This window comes from Thalassophryne amazonica, chromosome 9 (genome assembly GCF_902500255.1).
Source record: "Thalassophryne amazonica chromosome 9, fThaAma1.1, whole genome shotgun sequence".
Taxonomy (NCBI): domain Eukaryota; kingdom Metazoa; phylum Chordata; class Actinopteri; order Batrachoidiformes; family Batrachoididae; genus Thalassophryne; species Thalassophryne amazonica.
The window spans coordinates 25,095,839-25,111,502 of NC_047111.1; the positions used below are offsets into that span (position 1 = coordinate 25,095,839).

General features: G+C 42.1%; 2 protein-coding genes across 7 annotated transcripts in view; both read right to left on the reverse strand.

Annotated features, from left to right (window-relative positions):
* Positions 1-1,091: 1,091 nt before the first annotated feature.
* On the reverse strand, positions 1,092-8,408 carry orai2 (ORAI calcium release-activated calcium modulator 2). Its single transcript, XM_034177820.1, has 3 exons — positions 8,099-8,408; positions 2,527-2,762; positions 1,092-1,867 (listed from the first exon to the last, which is right to left on the reverse strand). The coding sequence occupies exons 2-3, from the start codon at positions 2,755-2,757 to the stop codon at positions 1,241-1,243; spliced, it is 858 nt and encodes a 285-aa protein (XP_034033711.1). The 5' UTR covers positions 2,758-2,762; positions 8,099-8,408; the 3' UTR covers positions 1,092-1,240.
* A 1,028-nt stretch (positions 8,409-9,436) lies between these two features.
* Positions 9,437-15,664, reverse strand: part of usp28 (ubiquitin specific peptidase 28) — an 83,001-nt gene continuing 76,773 nt past the window's right edge. For all 6 annotated transcript variants that reach the window (XM_034177813.1, XM_034177818.1, XM_034177817.1 and 3 more), the window contains exons 23-26: positions 13,882-13,961; positions 13,435-13,558; positions 12,823-13,021; positions 9,437-11,795 (exon numbers count right to left, since the gene is read on the reverse strand). In XM_034177813.1, coding sequence (XP_034033704.1) covers positions 11,620-11,795; positions 12,823-13,021; positions 13,435-13,558; positions 13,882-13,961 — 579 coding nt within the window. In that variant the 3' untranslated portion in view covers positions 9,437-11,619. The remainder of the gene's footprint in view (positions 11,796-12,822; positions 13,022-13,434; positions 13,559-13,881; positions 13,962-15,664) is intronic.

Genomic DNA, 15,664 nt, shown 5'->3' on the forward strand with positions numbered 1-15,664 from the left:
TCACAAGAGTTAATATTTTATTGTTTTGCAGGGACAAATCTCCATACCATGACCCACGTAAAAAAGCACAAAGCAAAATGTTCCGTTAGCAGCCCCAACACTCGCTGCACAAATACGCTTTTGTCTCTCCAGAGATCAAGAACATAAGAACTGAGCAACACATGTCTGGAATGTGATGACATATTCTGACCACATGCCAGCAAAGCGATTCAACTCAAGCCCACAAATCTGACAGCAGGTTGTCTTGACCTCTACATTCAAACACGTAACCACACCACCACAATACCCACTTTAGTGAAACTGTAAGACACGTTTACATTCTGTCGTACAGACGACCTCCAGCTCCTGAGCCTCAGTACGGCTGAGCAGTGGCCATTTGAACCATTAATCCCTCACCACTGGAAACTGAATAAACCAATAGAAGAATCTGGCACTGAATGAGGTGGGGATTGGTGATGGTGCAACTCAAGAACAGGGTGTGACAGTGTCATGCCAGAGATTGTTGTGGCACTACAGTATCACATATTACACCAGAGTGCAACAAAAACGAGAAGTGCCAACATGACGAAACACATCAGCTTCAAATGTTTCTGTGGTCTGGTTTTGAACAGACGCTTCAGACTCAGACTACTGCTCCCCACCCACCCACCCACACCCACACACACACACCCACAACAGTAACCTGTGAGAGGGAACAAGCTTTTTTCTCTCCAATATATAAATGGATATCATGATTGTGTTATGGAGCTTAGCAGTTTGCACTCCTGCCTCACAGCGAGAAGGTCACAGGTTCACTCCCCACCTGGTTCTGTTCCAAAGCCATACTGGTCAGGTGACCTGGTACCTCTAAACTGACCGTAGGGGGCGTGAGTGTGTGTTTTTCCTGCAGCAGCCTGTCAGAAAAGCAGGTTCAGAAAACTGGGAGGAGGCTCCAGTACAGAACGGGGGGGGGGAGAGGAAAATTGTTTTCAAATCCAGAAACAGTTTAAAGTAAAGTGATGTCAAAGTGCAGGTCTGAAATGAGCTTAAATGTAAACAGTGACAAAGACTTAGCAGATAATCCATGAACACACAACAGTAACACAATAGCCCTTTTTTCCTGTAAACTCACTCGAATGTGACACAAAGTAACACAGGTACACCACAGATCCAACCACACCGCGAGAACCAGTCAGCAGCCTGATCTAATGCATTCACGAGCTGAAGACATGAAGAGCATTTGACGGGGGTGAGGGCGTGGCTACACGGCCTGCAGGCCTCTCTCGTGGCCGTCCAGCTGCACCTTAATCTTGTGCAGTTCCTCGATCTCCTGGTGATGGCGCTCTGTCTTGTGGCGCACCAGAGAGCGATAGAAGTGAATGGTAAAGACCACGAAAATCACTCCCACAGGGACCATGATGATGGTGGAGGCCAGCGCCGCCTGCCAGCCGCTGTGCTGCGGAGCGGGCGTCGGCCTAAGCGGCTTCACCACATTGGTTAATGAGGACGATGCGGTGCTGCAGTTCACGGAGGCCAGGGCCAGCTCAGCGGCGGCCAGTGCCACCTGGTTGGCCCCTCCCGAGTCTACAGGCAAGAACTTGATCCAGCAGAGGAGCACCACCTCCGCTAAGAAGAGCAGGATCCCCAGGGCGGTGGAGAAGCCCCATGCCAGCTCGATGTAGTGGTGCATCCGCTCGTGGGGAGACTCGCTGACCGAGTTTAAGTTGTGGATGTTGCTGACGGCCTCCACGTTGGGCAGGATGCAGGTGCTGATGAGCAAGGCGAAGAGGTGCACGGCCACGAGCACAGTGGTGCACACGCTGAAGGCGATGAGCAGCACGCGGGGGTAGTTGTACTGCATCTCCAACTGCACCTCCACCATGGCCACCTGCAGCGCCAACACACACACACACACACACACACACACACACACACACACACACACACACAGTGATATTAGCATCTCTTTGAACTCCAGACATGATGCTAACCCTGAAACAATTCTTAGATGCATCTTGAAGGTTCTGAATTGATTCACAAATGTCAATATCAATAATTTATTTTATAAGTGTTAATTACTTAGGGTTTTTTTTTTTAAACTGGTAATTTGTTTTACAGCTTCTCTCTCTGTGTGAACTGGAGTAGACACCGTGCGGCACACCTGAAGCATCTAGCAATAAGTTGTGGTTCCATCTGAACATTTTTTAACTTCAAAATCTAAAAATAAGAAAAAACATGAAGGAGGCTTGTTTTGGCCTGCTAAAGAAAATGTCCGCTTTTATCATCAGAACATTAAAGGTTCAGACTCATTCTGTTGTTTCATAAAAGGCTGAGAATAAGCCACATGGATAATTTGCCAAGTAGTTTTGTTTGTTGCCTTTTTCAAATATAAAACTACATAATGTTAGACACACTTTTGCTTTCACTGCATCATCTACCACACTGCCTTTCACGTCACACTTAAGCGGATCCCGGAATTAGCAGCTCGAAATCAAACTGTGAGATATTGAAAGATTCACACCCCTACTAGGAATCAGCTAAACTGACCATGGCAAAGCCGGACAGCAGAGCAGAGGTCCTGCTGGAGGCCTTCAGCTTGGCCCGGCTCAGGTAGAGTTTCCTCCATGACAGGGCCTGCACTGAGTGATGGTTGGAGCTGACCAGTTCCAGGTAACTGCGGCGCACCCAGTCCCTGTAGTCCATCCCACCTCCATCTGTAGCCTGCTCGGAGACACCAGGGGCCGGCGAACCCATCGGTACGTTCAGCTCGCTGCTCATGACAACTGTAGGACAAAGAGGAGATGGTGTGGTCAGCGCTACATTACTGGAGTTACCCAGTTACATTTGTCTGGAATGCAGTAATGTAATGCATTGGGGCATCTTATAAGTGAACCACTGATGTGGTGACAGCAATCATGGTGAAAATGTTAAACCGAGTGTTTGTCAGTAGACAATTTATAATGAATTCTTTTGCCAACTGGAACACAACATTTATAGTTTACAGACTCCAGTGTGAGTGTGGTTGCTTTTACATGGACCGAACAAAGAAGCTGGAACAGAGTTCCAGAACACAAAAATGCCATACCCCCCCCCATCCCATGGCAGCCCATTATTAACAGACAGGACACTGTTCTCCTTCTCTCAAAGTGATGGTAACAGGAGACTCCAAAACCTCCTGGAGCAGGAGATCAAGTTAAAATTCCCAACTTTTCCTGGACTGAATGAAGAATGCAGCTTTTCTCCCTTTTCCAGACAGACACAGACCCACCCCACACACAGCGAGAATGTTGCTGGAGCCCTGCTTATATAATGAGCCCCAAGTGACACCAACTGAAAATGGTCCACCTCTGCCCGCAGGAGGAACTGCTTTCTCTCCCTGCAGACCAGAGCAGAGGCCATAACAATATCACTCAATTATGTGTGTTTTGTAACACTTTTATTGCACATACTTATGTGAAATAAACATCGCAGCTGGCCCATGCGCACCTGTAGCACACATCATTCTTGTATACACAAACTCTCGTCTATTTTGCAGTTTTCTAACAACGTTCTATTTTAATCTGTTTGATACGCAAGTACTGTGAGAGCCGAGTTAAAGTGGAGTCATAGTCCCCTGTGCACATAATTTGCCAGTAAATCTGATTCTGATAAAGTGGAATATGTACAATTAGGGGATAAACTTTGCTCTTGGATAAGAAACATGGCTTATAAGTTCAAGTACCTGTGTCATCGCCATCAGTTACGTAGAGACTGCAAGCAGTTGCTATGAACTAGCCAAAGCAGCTTCTGTCATTTACTGCCAGACTAAACTGTCAGGCTCATTTGTAATGCCTAGTCTACACTGGCAACTTTTGTTTGCAAACTTTTGCATTTGCTTATGTTTGGCTTGGGCGTCCATACTATGAAACAGTACCAAACATTACCAAACAAATGTTTGGTAATGTTTTTCAATGTTTTGTACAACCCCTGGCAATAATTATGGAATCACCAGCCTCGGAGGATGTTCATTCAGTTGTTTAATTTTGTAGAAAAAAAAAAAAGCAGATCACAGACATGACACAAAACTAAAGTCATTTCAAATGGCAACTTTCTGGCTTTAAGAAACACTATAAGGAATCAGGAAAAATAACTGTGGCAGTCAGTAACAGTTACATTTTTAGACCAAGCAGAGGGAAAAAAATATGGACTCACTCAATTCTGAGGAATAAATTATGGAATCACCCTGTAAATTTTCATCCCCAAAACTAACACCTGCATCAAATCAGATCTGCTTGGACTGGACTGACATGAATCTGCATTGGGCAAGGTGATGATGCTGGAACTTTTGTTTGGTGCCGTTCCAATGAGATTTATAAAGATGACTGCCTGAAGAGAACATGTAAATTTCCACAGTCATTGATGATATGGGGCTGCATGTCAGGTAAAGACACTGGGGAGATGGCTGTCATTACATCATCAATAAATGCACAAGTTTACGTTGATATTTTGGACACTTTTCTTATCCCATCAATTGAAAGGATGTTTTGGGATGATAAAATCATTTTTCAAGATGATAATGCATCTTGCCATAGAGCAAAAACTGTGAAAACATTCCTTGCAAAAAGACACATAGGGTCAATGTCATGGCCTGCAAATAGTCCAGATCTTAATCCAATTGAAAATCTTTGGTGGAAGTTGAAGAAAATGGTCCATGACAAGGCTCCAACCTGCAAAGCTGATCTGGCAACAGCAATCGGAGAAAGTTGGAGCCAGATTGATGAAGAGTACTGTTTGTCACTCAAGTCCATGCCTCAGAGACTGCAAGCTGTTATAAAAGCCAGAGGTGGGGCAAGAAAATACTAGTGATGTGTTGGAGCGTTCTTTTGTTTTTCATGATTCCATAATTTTTTTCCTCAGAATTGAGTGATTCCATATTTTTTTCCCCTCTGCTTGGTCTAAAATAACCGTTACTGACTGCCACAATTTTTTTCCTGATTTCTTATAGTGTTTCTTAAAGCCAGAAAGTTGCCATTTGAAATGACTTTAGTTTTGTGTCATGTCTGTGATCTGCTTTTTTTCTACAAAATTAAACAACTGAATGAACATCCTCCGAGGCCGGTGATTCCATAATTTTTGCCAGGGGTTGTACTTTTCCTCTAAAAATGATCAGAAACAATGGCAAAATTCAAGAGAGAAGTCATCAGGGCATCTGCAGCAGTATATGTGTAATTGCTGTGGAACGTCGCCACCAAAAGCACAAGCCTCGCTTGTGGTGCAGATCCTGGATTAAGAAAAGACAAGTATGGGGCCTACAATTGCCTTCTTAAAGAAATACAGTCCTCAGACAAACCAAGTTATAAGAACTTTCTGAGGATGGATGAGGCAGCTTTCGAGGAGCTCCTTCAGAAGGTGGAGCCACTGATACAAAAGCAAGACACACACTTGATTATGGTGTTGTATAGGCATGGATGTTTCTCATATTCCTCAATTAAATTTTGTATCTCTTCAAATCCCCCCACTCTTTCCTTCTTGGAGGCTGCCATTTTGTCCAACTAGTAATTCACATGATCACCAGCTCTTCTGTGATTGGCTGTTTGTTGGCAAATTTCACCAAACATGTTTTCAAGAATGAACATGTCCAGACTTTTGCAAACTAGTTTGGTGGTGATTGGCAATACGTCCACACTACCAAACTCAGGCAAACGTTTCATGGCAAACACCACCAAACATGAAGTTTGGTGGTGTTTGCAAACAAATGTTTGCTAGTGTAGACTAGGCTTAAAGATAGTCCCTCCGTTTTCAAAGGAATTGGACAAACTAAATTTAAAGCGTTATTCTTATTAAGACAAATTATCACTTTAGCAGCCAGTTTTCTTTAGACCAGTCAAAGGATGGCGGATGCATGAAGTTTTCCAAGTGGCTGAATGTGTCTTAGGCTTCACTGACATCAGTCATGAAGAAGACTTGAAAAGCTCCAAAGTTTGGGAACATTTTATCCAAATCTGGAAGGCACAACTCGCCTTCCACAGCAGTATGACAGCGATGCAGCAGCACCTGAGAAGGAAGCATGTTGTGGCTGATTCAGATGCTGACGAAGAGCGACTGACTGGCTAGTTAGCTACTAACATTAATGTATATAGTGAGCTATTTTTATTGACAGCTGTAAACGTTAACATCAACAATGACAATTTCATTAGCCTTAGCACGTGTATGCTGTAACGTTATAACAGCAGTGTCCTGTTTGAATAGGAAATGTGATAACGCTAATGTTTTATAATGCTACGTCACAGTGCTAAGAAAAACAAATGTTCCTCTTCAGTGGATAACTTTATTACAAAGCTAACAACATGCACACCTCAGCAAGCAAATATCCTGACTGAAGCAATCTTTAACATGTTGGTGACTGACATGAGACCTCTGTCCATGGTTGGCGATCAAGCAATTCAACCCAGAATACCATGATAACTACCTACCACGCCGATCTCTCTTCACCACAATGACGTAAAAGAAATATGATACAATCTTTGAGAAGGTCTCTTTCTCTCTCTCTTTCAATCTCTATGTATTAAAACAATATTGTCAACAATAACACATAGTAAAATAAATAAGGAATTAAATTATATAATAAACAATAGCAACATTCAAAGACAAATAACAGCTGGATGCTGGTGTGATAAGCCATAATTTACATATGATCCGATTAGTCAATTCATCGCAAAAACAATCAGTGACTACTCGATTATCAAAATGATTTGTGGCAGCCCTCGTGGCAATACACACAAAACAGTAGGGGGCGCAATGTGAAGACTGATCATTTACCTCTTGGCTTTGTTCCGCCACAGACAGTGAATGATGGCTACCGTGAGAGAAAGAAAGTTGTTGGAGCCAATCAGCATTAAACACTAAAAGCTTTTATTGCAAATGTCAAGATGAAAATGAAAGCGGAGACAGTAAGCAGGAGGTCAGTGCGTTCACTGAACGAATCAAGGCAGAGGACGGGCGAATAGTCAACCCTTATTCGACTTCTTCAGGATATGGAAGAAGAAATGCATTTCAGGTACTTTAATGTGTCGACCTTCCAGAAATTAAGTAGTTAAGTGGACCAATCACAGCCCTTGCGGTCTCCATCATTTCGACGTGTAGTTACAATTTTTGGGAGGTGCACATCAGGCCTTAGAGAGGGTTCGAAATGACACAGAGGGCTCTACATGTCTATGGAGTAGCATAAAGTGGGCTTTAGATAAATCGGCTGAGTATAGGGAAGTGTGAACTTGATATGTAGCAGAAAATTAATTAATGAATGTCTCAGAAATTAAGCTGTCCTGAAAAAGTTAAACACTCAGAGGAATGATCAGGAACAAATTAATGTTCTGGTGGAGCACTATGGCACTGAATTAAGTACACTACCTCAGATGTGCACATCTGTTTATACCCTGATTGCACAAGACGGGGACGTTTGCACACCTGCACATTTGCAGAAAAACGAGTTTTGCACAGCTGTATTTGGCACAATAATTCTGCCATGCTGCTTGTTACTGATGTAGTGCTTTTTATTCTTGTTATTTATATTTCCCTAGTCTAATTTGTTTTAGTATTAACCCCAGTACCTTTTTGAAACGTAATTTCGTATTATGTCGTCTGAAAGCAGATATGGACAATAAAAAGATCTTATATTTGGGACCAATTTTAATTGCGCACGCGCACTAACCCCTAAAATGCTCGTTCACCGTTCTGGACTTTCGTCAAAAACATGGACCAAAGCACATGTCAGACCCAAGTCTTCGGTGTTGACTCACTTTGGTTTTTGGTAAATTTTTGGAAACGATAACAGTCGCCTGGAAGCTGTTTTAAGGCTGAACCAGCTGATGGAAGCCGCCTGCGGCTAAATTTAGCCACGCAGTCACTGTTAAACAAAGTCAGCAGGATCTACTAACACTAACCAAACACTGAACCTCTTACAAAACACAATGTCACACAAATACTCACGTTTTCAGCATTAAGTCCTCTCTGCTCGCGGTCAAAAAAGTTAAAAACACGCTGCAGCCTTAAAGACGACAAGCTGAATAAATGAGCTCAAATCAAGAAGGTTCTAGATAGAGCTTTGCTGGTTTCTCGTACGGTTTACTTAAAGTGGTCATACCTGACGGTGAAAGGAGCCTTTAAACGGCCGAGAGGAGCTCCAGAGTCCAGACGGTCCGAGAACCACCGCTGACGGTTCCAGTCTCAGCAGGAACCCCGAGCAGGACCTAGAAACCTGTCCGTCATGTCCACGTCAACCACATCAATTATAACCACGGCCCGTTGACTGGCCGAGCCTTCAACGCTAATTAACACAACCTCTAAGTTTAATCAGCAGAGCTTTTAAGACGTGGAGCGACTTCAGCCACCAGCGTTTGTTTTCTTTCCTCTGAAGCAAAACATCAAGATGTTCCTCCTCCTCTTCTGTTTCTTCTTCTTCTTCTTCTTCTTCTTCTGACTTTGATATCATTGTGGGTTGGAAATCAACTGCTGCCCCCAGCTGGTCAGGAGGAGCACGGAATAGCAGCAGAATGCCACAATCGACAAGCAAAAACAAACTGAATCTTATTGATGGAGCAGTTCACCCGTCACTCATGTATTTAAATATGATTAATGTTATTTTATGTTCAAAGTGGCTCCGGTATGTAGTAGTAATAATTCCCAAATCTATTGTTGGTGTTTAGGGTTATGGTTAGAGATAGACATGTTTTGGTTAAGGATTATGGCCATGGTTAAGGATTATAGTTAGGGGTTAAGGTTAAGGATAGCCATGTTATGGTTAAGGATTATGTAACGTAAGAATACCACTAATCTCGACATAGAAATACATGCACAAGTATGTATGTAAACTTAACTTATATATAGCTTTTATGTTAAACAAAGGCAAAATCCTCAATCAGATTTTGGTGTGCGTCTGTGTGTGCCGGCCTCATAATTTTTAATGATGGATTGCATTCAAAATAAGTTAGTCATTAAAAGTGTTCACAGAGGAAACCATGAAGCTGCTGGAATGAACTTCGATCAAACAAAGAGATGCATGTAGGCAGCACAATGGCTCAGTGGTTAGAACTGGTGCCTCACAGCAAGAAAGTCTGGGGTTTGATTCCACCCATGCCCAGTTCCTTTCTGTGTGGAGTTTGCATGTTCTCCCGCTGTCTGTCAAAAACATGGTTATTTAGGGTCCGCTCCTTTTTCTGCCCCTGACCAAGGCCACGTCTCCACATCTGGAGTTGGTTCTGGGCACCGGACTGTGGCTGCCCACTGCTTCTAGTGGCTGATTGGACAAATTTCGCTGTATGTATTTATGCATGTACAATGACAATAAAGGCCCTTCTTCTTCTTCTTCCTAATTTCCATTTACTCTCATGCCCATATCTTCTGAGACTGATGCACCCAAGTGTGGAGCCCATCTCTTGGTAATTTCAGCTCTATGTGAGTAAAAACACGGCACACAGCAAAGTCCTACAAAACAGATCTTTATTTCAGTGTTTTGTAAAGTGTTTTGAGTCTTTAGAAAAGTGCTATATTAGTCTTCTTTCTTAACATCTCTTCCTCCACATTCATGTGGAGTTTATTTTTATACGCACCCCAAGAATGAGCAGATTTGTAGTCAAGTGACTTGCCCAGGCACACTTAAAACACTCAGCCAGACCCAAGATCCAACACGTGGACCTGCTCTCCCAGCTAACGTACAGTCGCCGCAAACACATGATAAAAAATGTTTCATTGCTAAATAGTGAACAGTATTTGTTCCTGTGCAACACAGACGTAGTGTTCAGCCCTGAATCAGGACCAGGACCCCAGCACTTCAGACAATCAACTCATGAGAAAGTACACACTTTCCCGTCGTGAAAAACAGCATGAAACTGGTCAGTGTGAAGACAAGACGGGTAGAAAAAAAACCTGTTAGATTTCACACGGTGCCAAACAGAATGACTGATACACGTCTTCCACACGATGCTGGTTACATTTACCTTCACAGTCAGTCAAGAAAAAACAAACAACAACAACAACAAAAAAAAAAAAAAAACCTTCACATAATCTAAAGCCACAGGCCCCTGCACATGCATGTCAGGACTCTGAACATAAAACATAGAAGAGCTGAAAAAGTCCAATTAAATAATACATCTGATGTTCAGCTGCATATGTGTCGTAAAGGTACATACATGTTTTTTTAAACATTTCAACTGAAGCCTGAACCTCTATGGATTTTTTTTGGAGGCCAATATTGATCTGAATATTGAAGGAAAAAAAAAAAAATCATGATACTGATATATCTGCTGATATATTCACAGAAAACGGCAATGATTCCTACCATTTCATGATCAAACCCTTATGACAGAAATATTATTGAGGTTTGATGTTTTACAGTTTAAACATGAAATTTATTCTAAATAACTTCATCTACCAATCAGTGCATGTCAAGCTGCCGTAATATTGCTGTCCCCCGGATCGGGGTTGCGTTGCTCAGCATTGGCAGAAAACTGACTTCTTGAATAGTTTGACCGTAGCTAATGTGACCAAGGGGCGATGGCAGTCCTAGCCATGCTTGACAGCATTCTAAACAATGCTGTCTGGTAAAATTGCATAATGACACCATTTCCAGAGTTTTTCTGGATTGTTTATTCAGTATAATAAACATTTTCATATCTGCAAAAATAATGCAGATACCGATATGTTTGTAAAAGGTTCTTATCGATTAGGCTCTAATTCCAACTCACAAAAACACTAAGAAAAAAAAAAGATGCAGCTGTAGTTTCGTGTTCTTTTACATAGTGACTTTAGCTGGGTTTCCATTACAGATTTGCTCAAATGTTTAGTGATTTTTTTCAGGAAAGAAAAAAAATTTCACTGTGATTGCATGCCATGGCTAGGTTTTATCTTCTTGCATATTTTTTATGTAATTCCAAAATTCATGGTAATGCATCAGTAAATTCTGCTCAATATTGGTCTTTTATTTATTTATTTTATCCAATACTGCAACAATGTCATGTCTTACATTGCCCAATGTCGTGTTGAGATACATAACATGTATCTCTTAATTTCATCCCCATGTACTGTCCCATCCATTTTAGAGGGTCACGTGACCTGTAGTTGCCACAAAAGTGATTCCATTAGTTTAGTGAAATTAGGCTTTTACAAATCGCCAGAAAAACCACTTCATGCAAGTGTAAAAATGTTTTTGTGATGTTTTATTTTACTTTTTCAAAGTTCACATGCTTCTATTAAGTGTATTTTCAATTCTTTACTACAAATTGTGCAATTTGTAATGGAAATGCGCTTTTTAACAGTTGGTTATTGGGTTGGGTGTGAATGGTACAAAAAAAAGCAGCCACGTCATTGAGACGAGAAACAGGAAGTACAATATTGTCATATGTTTGATATTTTGTCATACCGCATACAGAAAGTGTGAAGACATTTTACCAGCAGTTTCTGTTACTGATGAATTCTTTTGACTTTTTTATGACCAGCTGTGCATGCAGTGATAGACCCTCCCCTGAACATGGTAATAATGGCGAGTGGTTCAAAAACATAATTTCCAGTGGAACAGCACGTAAGCCTCCAGAGGCTGCAGCGCTCTCAGTCACAGTGTTTGCTTTGAGGAGGTTGTTGAGGGTTTGGTGTCCTTCCTCATCCAGGACTTTACTTCACTGTGACAATGGAGGTGTTGTGGATAGATTCAATGACAGCAGCCAGGCGACTGCAGAGGTCGTGGGCCAGGCTGACGTGGACTTTAGGCGGGTCTTTAAGCACTACCGTCTCTGCTGAACAGTCCAGGACTCTGGGCAGGAACTCACCCAGCTTCACCTGCAAGGAGTCTAAGAGGAAAAAAGATGAGTAGAAACAGGGGGCGTAATTTTACTTTTGTGCACAGTATGAATGAGTGTGCAGTAGGCTGCTTGAATACGACAGTCGCTGCCATGCGCTAGCACAGGCAGCCACTGTAATGACTGAGCCACAGTAGCTAGCTAGCACATAACACACTAGCATGGCAGCTTCTAAGAAAATGAATGTTTAAATCAAAGGAATGCATTTATTCTACCCATTACTGTCTGAGAGTGCATTCACACTATGACGATTAGCTCGACGACTGCTGAAGAAGAGCAAAAAGTTGATTGCCAACCAGCACTGAGATCCGCCAGACTCTGCGGGAGCTAAGTGGACTTCGGTCGGGTAACAATTTGTCGTGGTCATGGACAAATTTTCAACATGCTTAAAATCTTTGACGTTCATGCTAAAACGCTAGCAAGAGTTGAGCTCCGCTACCACTGCACCACCTCTGCCAGTACACTGTTACTGCTCTGATCGGCAGCGCTGACCGCCGCTGTCCAATGTTTGAGGCCTGACTGGATGCACCACCTCCTCTGGATCCCTTGGGCATAAAGAAATACGTAGAAATGTGAAGGAACACGTAGAACCTGTCTCAATGATGCAACAGCAAGTGATGCAATTGGATAGTTATGGTGAGTTTCTATCAGCTACGTCACATGACATCTCAAATGTTGACGTCTCAACCAGTACAACGTTGCCCTCCACTGATCTACGTTGACTTGCGTTGAAGATAGGAAATTGGAGTGCCTGGATCAAGCCTCTTCCGGCATTTCATAGAGATTTTTGAGAATCTGCTACGTTGGCCAGCGTCAGCCACTTCACGTCACAGTGTGAATGGACCCTTACTACGGACCGCTTTGGGAACAGTTACATTGTACTGAACAGCACACCTACAAAGAAACCTTTTTTGTATTTGAGATCAAAGTCTGTAAGTTGGTAATTGATTAAGTTCTTTAGCGAACAAAGAAAAAAAGAATTTTTTTGTGTCAGAAGATGAAATTATTAAAATGGTACCATCCATATCCTGGCTCAGGCAGCAGCACCAGTGGCTGCGGATGGTTTCCATGGCGTCACAGTCTTCCTGGTCTGAAACTGGGTTACGGCTCATCAGATGGAGGCACGGAATGATGGACTCGTCCATGATAGAGATGCTCTCCTCCACCTTCCCGTCCTCACCGCTGCAAAATAGCCGTGATGCACTTTCATTCAGCGCCTGCATAGTGGATGAAGTGGGGAAGATATTGACAGTAAACGTCACTACAGGCTTTCCTCACATTAAAGTGTGTTTTCATGTGGAGCTCATACAAGTACACTGTGTTGCAACCATAAAACATGATTCTAATTCAAAACAAAGGCGCTGGTTCCATCTGTGCCCTGCCCTTAAAGGTCCATGGCAGAGCGGGCACGGATTTGTGGCAAAACATTTCTACCTTACCGAACACTAAACCTCAAACTTGAGGTTAAGGTTAAAGTTGTGCATAAATCGAGATGTTGAGTAGCACAAGTAACAATAGGTGGCGTACTAATAGAAATTTGCTGTTTGCATACGGTACCACATCAATAGCAGCAACCTTAAATTCATTCTTAGAGGGGGTGGAGCTTCGTGCCATATTCTGCCTTACTCACCGTGAGGCACTTCCTCCTGTAAAATGCAATCAGGGATTTGTCCACACCACGTTTCTCTCCGTTCCTCAGCAGGGCGGCGTTGGTCTCATAAGCATGCGCCAGATAGTTTAACGCCTCCCGCATCCTGCATCACCATCAGGACATGAACCAACAATCATCATGTCAGCAAACATCATGTCTCAAACCAATCACTGAGATTTGGAAAATGGCACCAAACAACACATTTAAAATGTTCAAAGTACCCTAATTTTTTATTATGTTTTTACACGATTATTGTGTTTTCACCTAAAGAACTTACTTGGCACTAAAAGCCATCTAAACTCCTTCCAAGCTAAAATCTGGATTTCAGAAAAAGGTGGTTTTTCCTTCTTTTCAATTTGTTGTTCTTCACATGCACAGTGTCTCTCTCTCACACACACACACACACACACACTCACACACACTTACTTTCCATGCTGGTAGTGCTCCAGTCCGCTCAGCATGTAGACAAAGACAGTCCTGAACAGTCTGTAGTCCTCATGCCACTGCTGTGGAGGAGCAAATAGGATGACCATCACTTCATCTGCACAGTTTTATTAAAAGTTCATGACTGATTTTTGATTTAAATGTGTTCTGTGGCTTCAACAGTCAAACACAGAGACAGTACAGTTACATGTGTGGCACCAACACAGGAACTGAAAATAGCGTTTCATATTTAAAATGAAAACTCGGTCCACTTGTTCTACAGATACACTGTCACTGGCTTTTCTGTTTTGTCAAATGCTGCAAGTCATTCTGTGCTACAATTGTGGTTGAAAGTTTACATACACCCATCATGGACACAAATGGGTTCAAGGTTTTTTTTATTGTCCCTGTGGGGCAATTTGTTTGCAGCAGCAGTTACAAACTCAAACAAACACACAAACTCCTCTGGTGGAGGAGAAAAGAACATCTGACAGCTGCCCATTCACCCTAACGCGCTGGGACCGCACAGTTAAAAAGTCCAGAAGCCAGCTAACAATGCTCGGTTCAAAGTTAAAAAGGTTCATTAGTTTATCTGCCAACACATGAGGCTGAATGCAGTTAAATGTCCAGTGGTGGGCACTGTTCAGCTAATCCAATAACCAATAATTATCGAAGCTAATGTTTTTGTGAGCGGATTAGGTTTTCAGATAAGTTTTAAAACCATCATCGGACCAATTATCTTCTGATAAATTTAGTTCCGATAACTTTTAGACCGCTAACACGTTTTTTTTACATAGCTAGTAAGTTGAAAAACATTTATAATCCCTTTTGCTCCTGTCTGCTATATATTTTGCAGCAGTGAGGTAGCTAAGAGGAGCTGAGCTCAACTCACCCCCAGCAGAAAGGGTCCGGCTGCCAAACTGCCACAAAAAAAAAGAATCATTATTCCTTAACCCCATATAGCGGTCCAGCGATGAGGCAGAGGACTTGAAATGGGAAGCAGGTTTGACTTATTGTTTTGACTAAATCAAATTATTCCAGATAGAATAACTACATTAATGTAAACTCTTAAAATGTACAAAGTGGATATATAACACATATCTGTTAATTTTAAAATAATGCACTCATTTTGAAGATTTGAACATTAACACACAGGTGCCCAAAGGGATTACGGGTAAACTTAGCCTCTGCTCATACTGATTGCTTGACTAATTAATTCTATGTAAAAACCAACACAAGTGAATCAATGTAACGTGTGTTGGTGTTTATAAATAAATGTGCTTTCGTAAAATATGCCATTTTTTCATTTGTGTGAAATCCCCGGGCGCCTAATGGCGACTTCTGCTCCTACTGGCAATTAGGATGGGTAGACACATTTCATTGTGCAGGGAACATGTTCTTCTGTGCATATGACAATAAAATTCCTTTGAATCCTTGAAAAGCATTTGCAAAACTAAAAAGTCTGTTAAATTGTGATTCAGGCCGTGTGATATAACCATGCAGTACAATAGAGTTTGATTTTTTTTTAATGATGGATGTAAATGAAGCCATGTTCAGTTCAAAGATGGGGTGCTACCCGCATCATACAGTCAACAACAAGAACTACAATATCATCAGCTGGCAAATCTGAGGACTTGCACTTCGTTGGGATGACATAATTATTGAATTTACTGATATTGACCCAATGGTGCCATCCGCACCCTTTTCATTTTATTTAGTGTTTGCTTTTGTTTTATCTTGTCTGTTATTTGGTAGAATGGCCTAAGCAGTGGGTCACTCCTCTGAG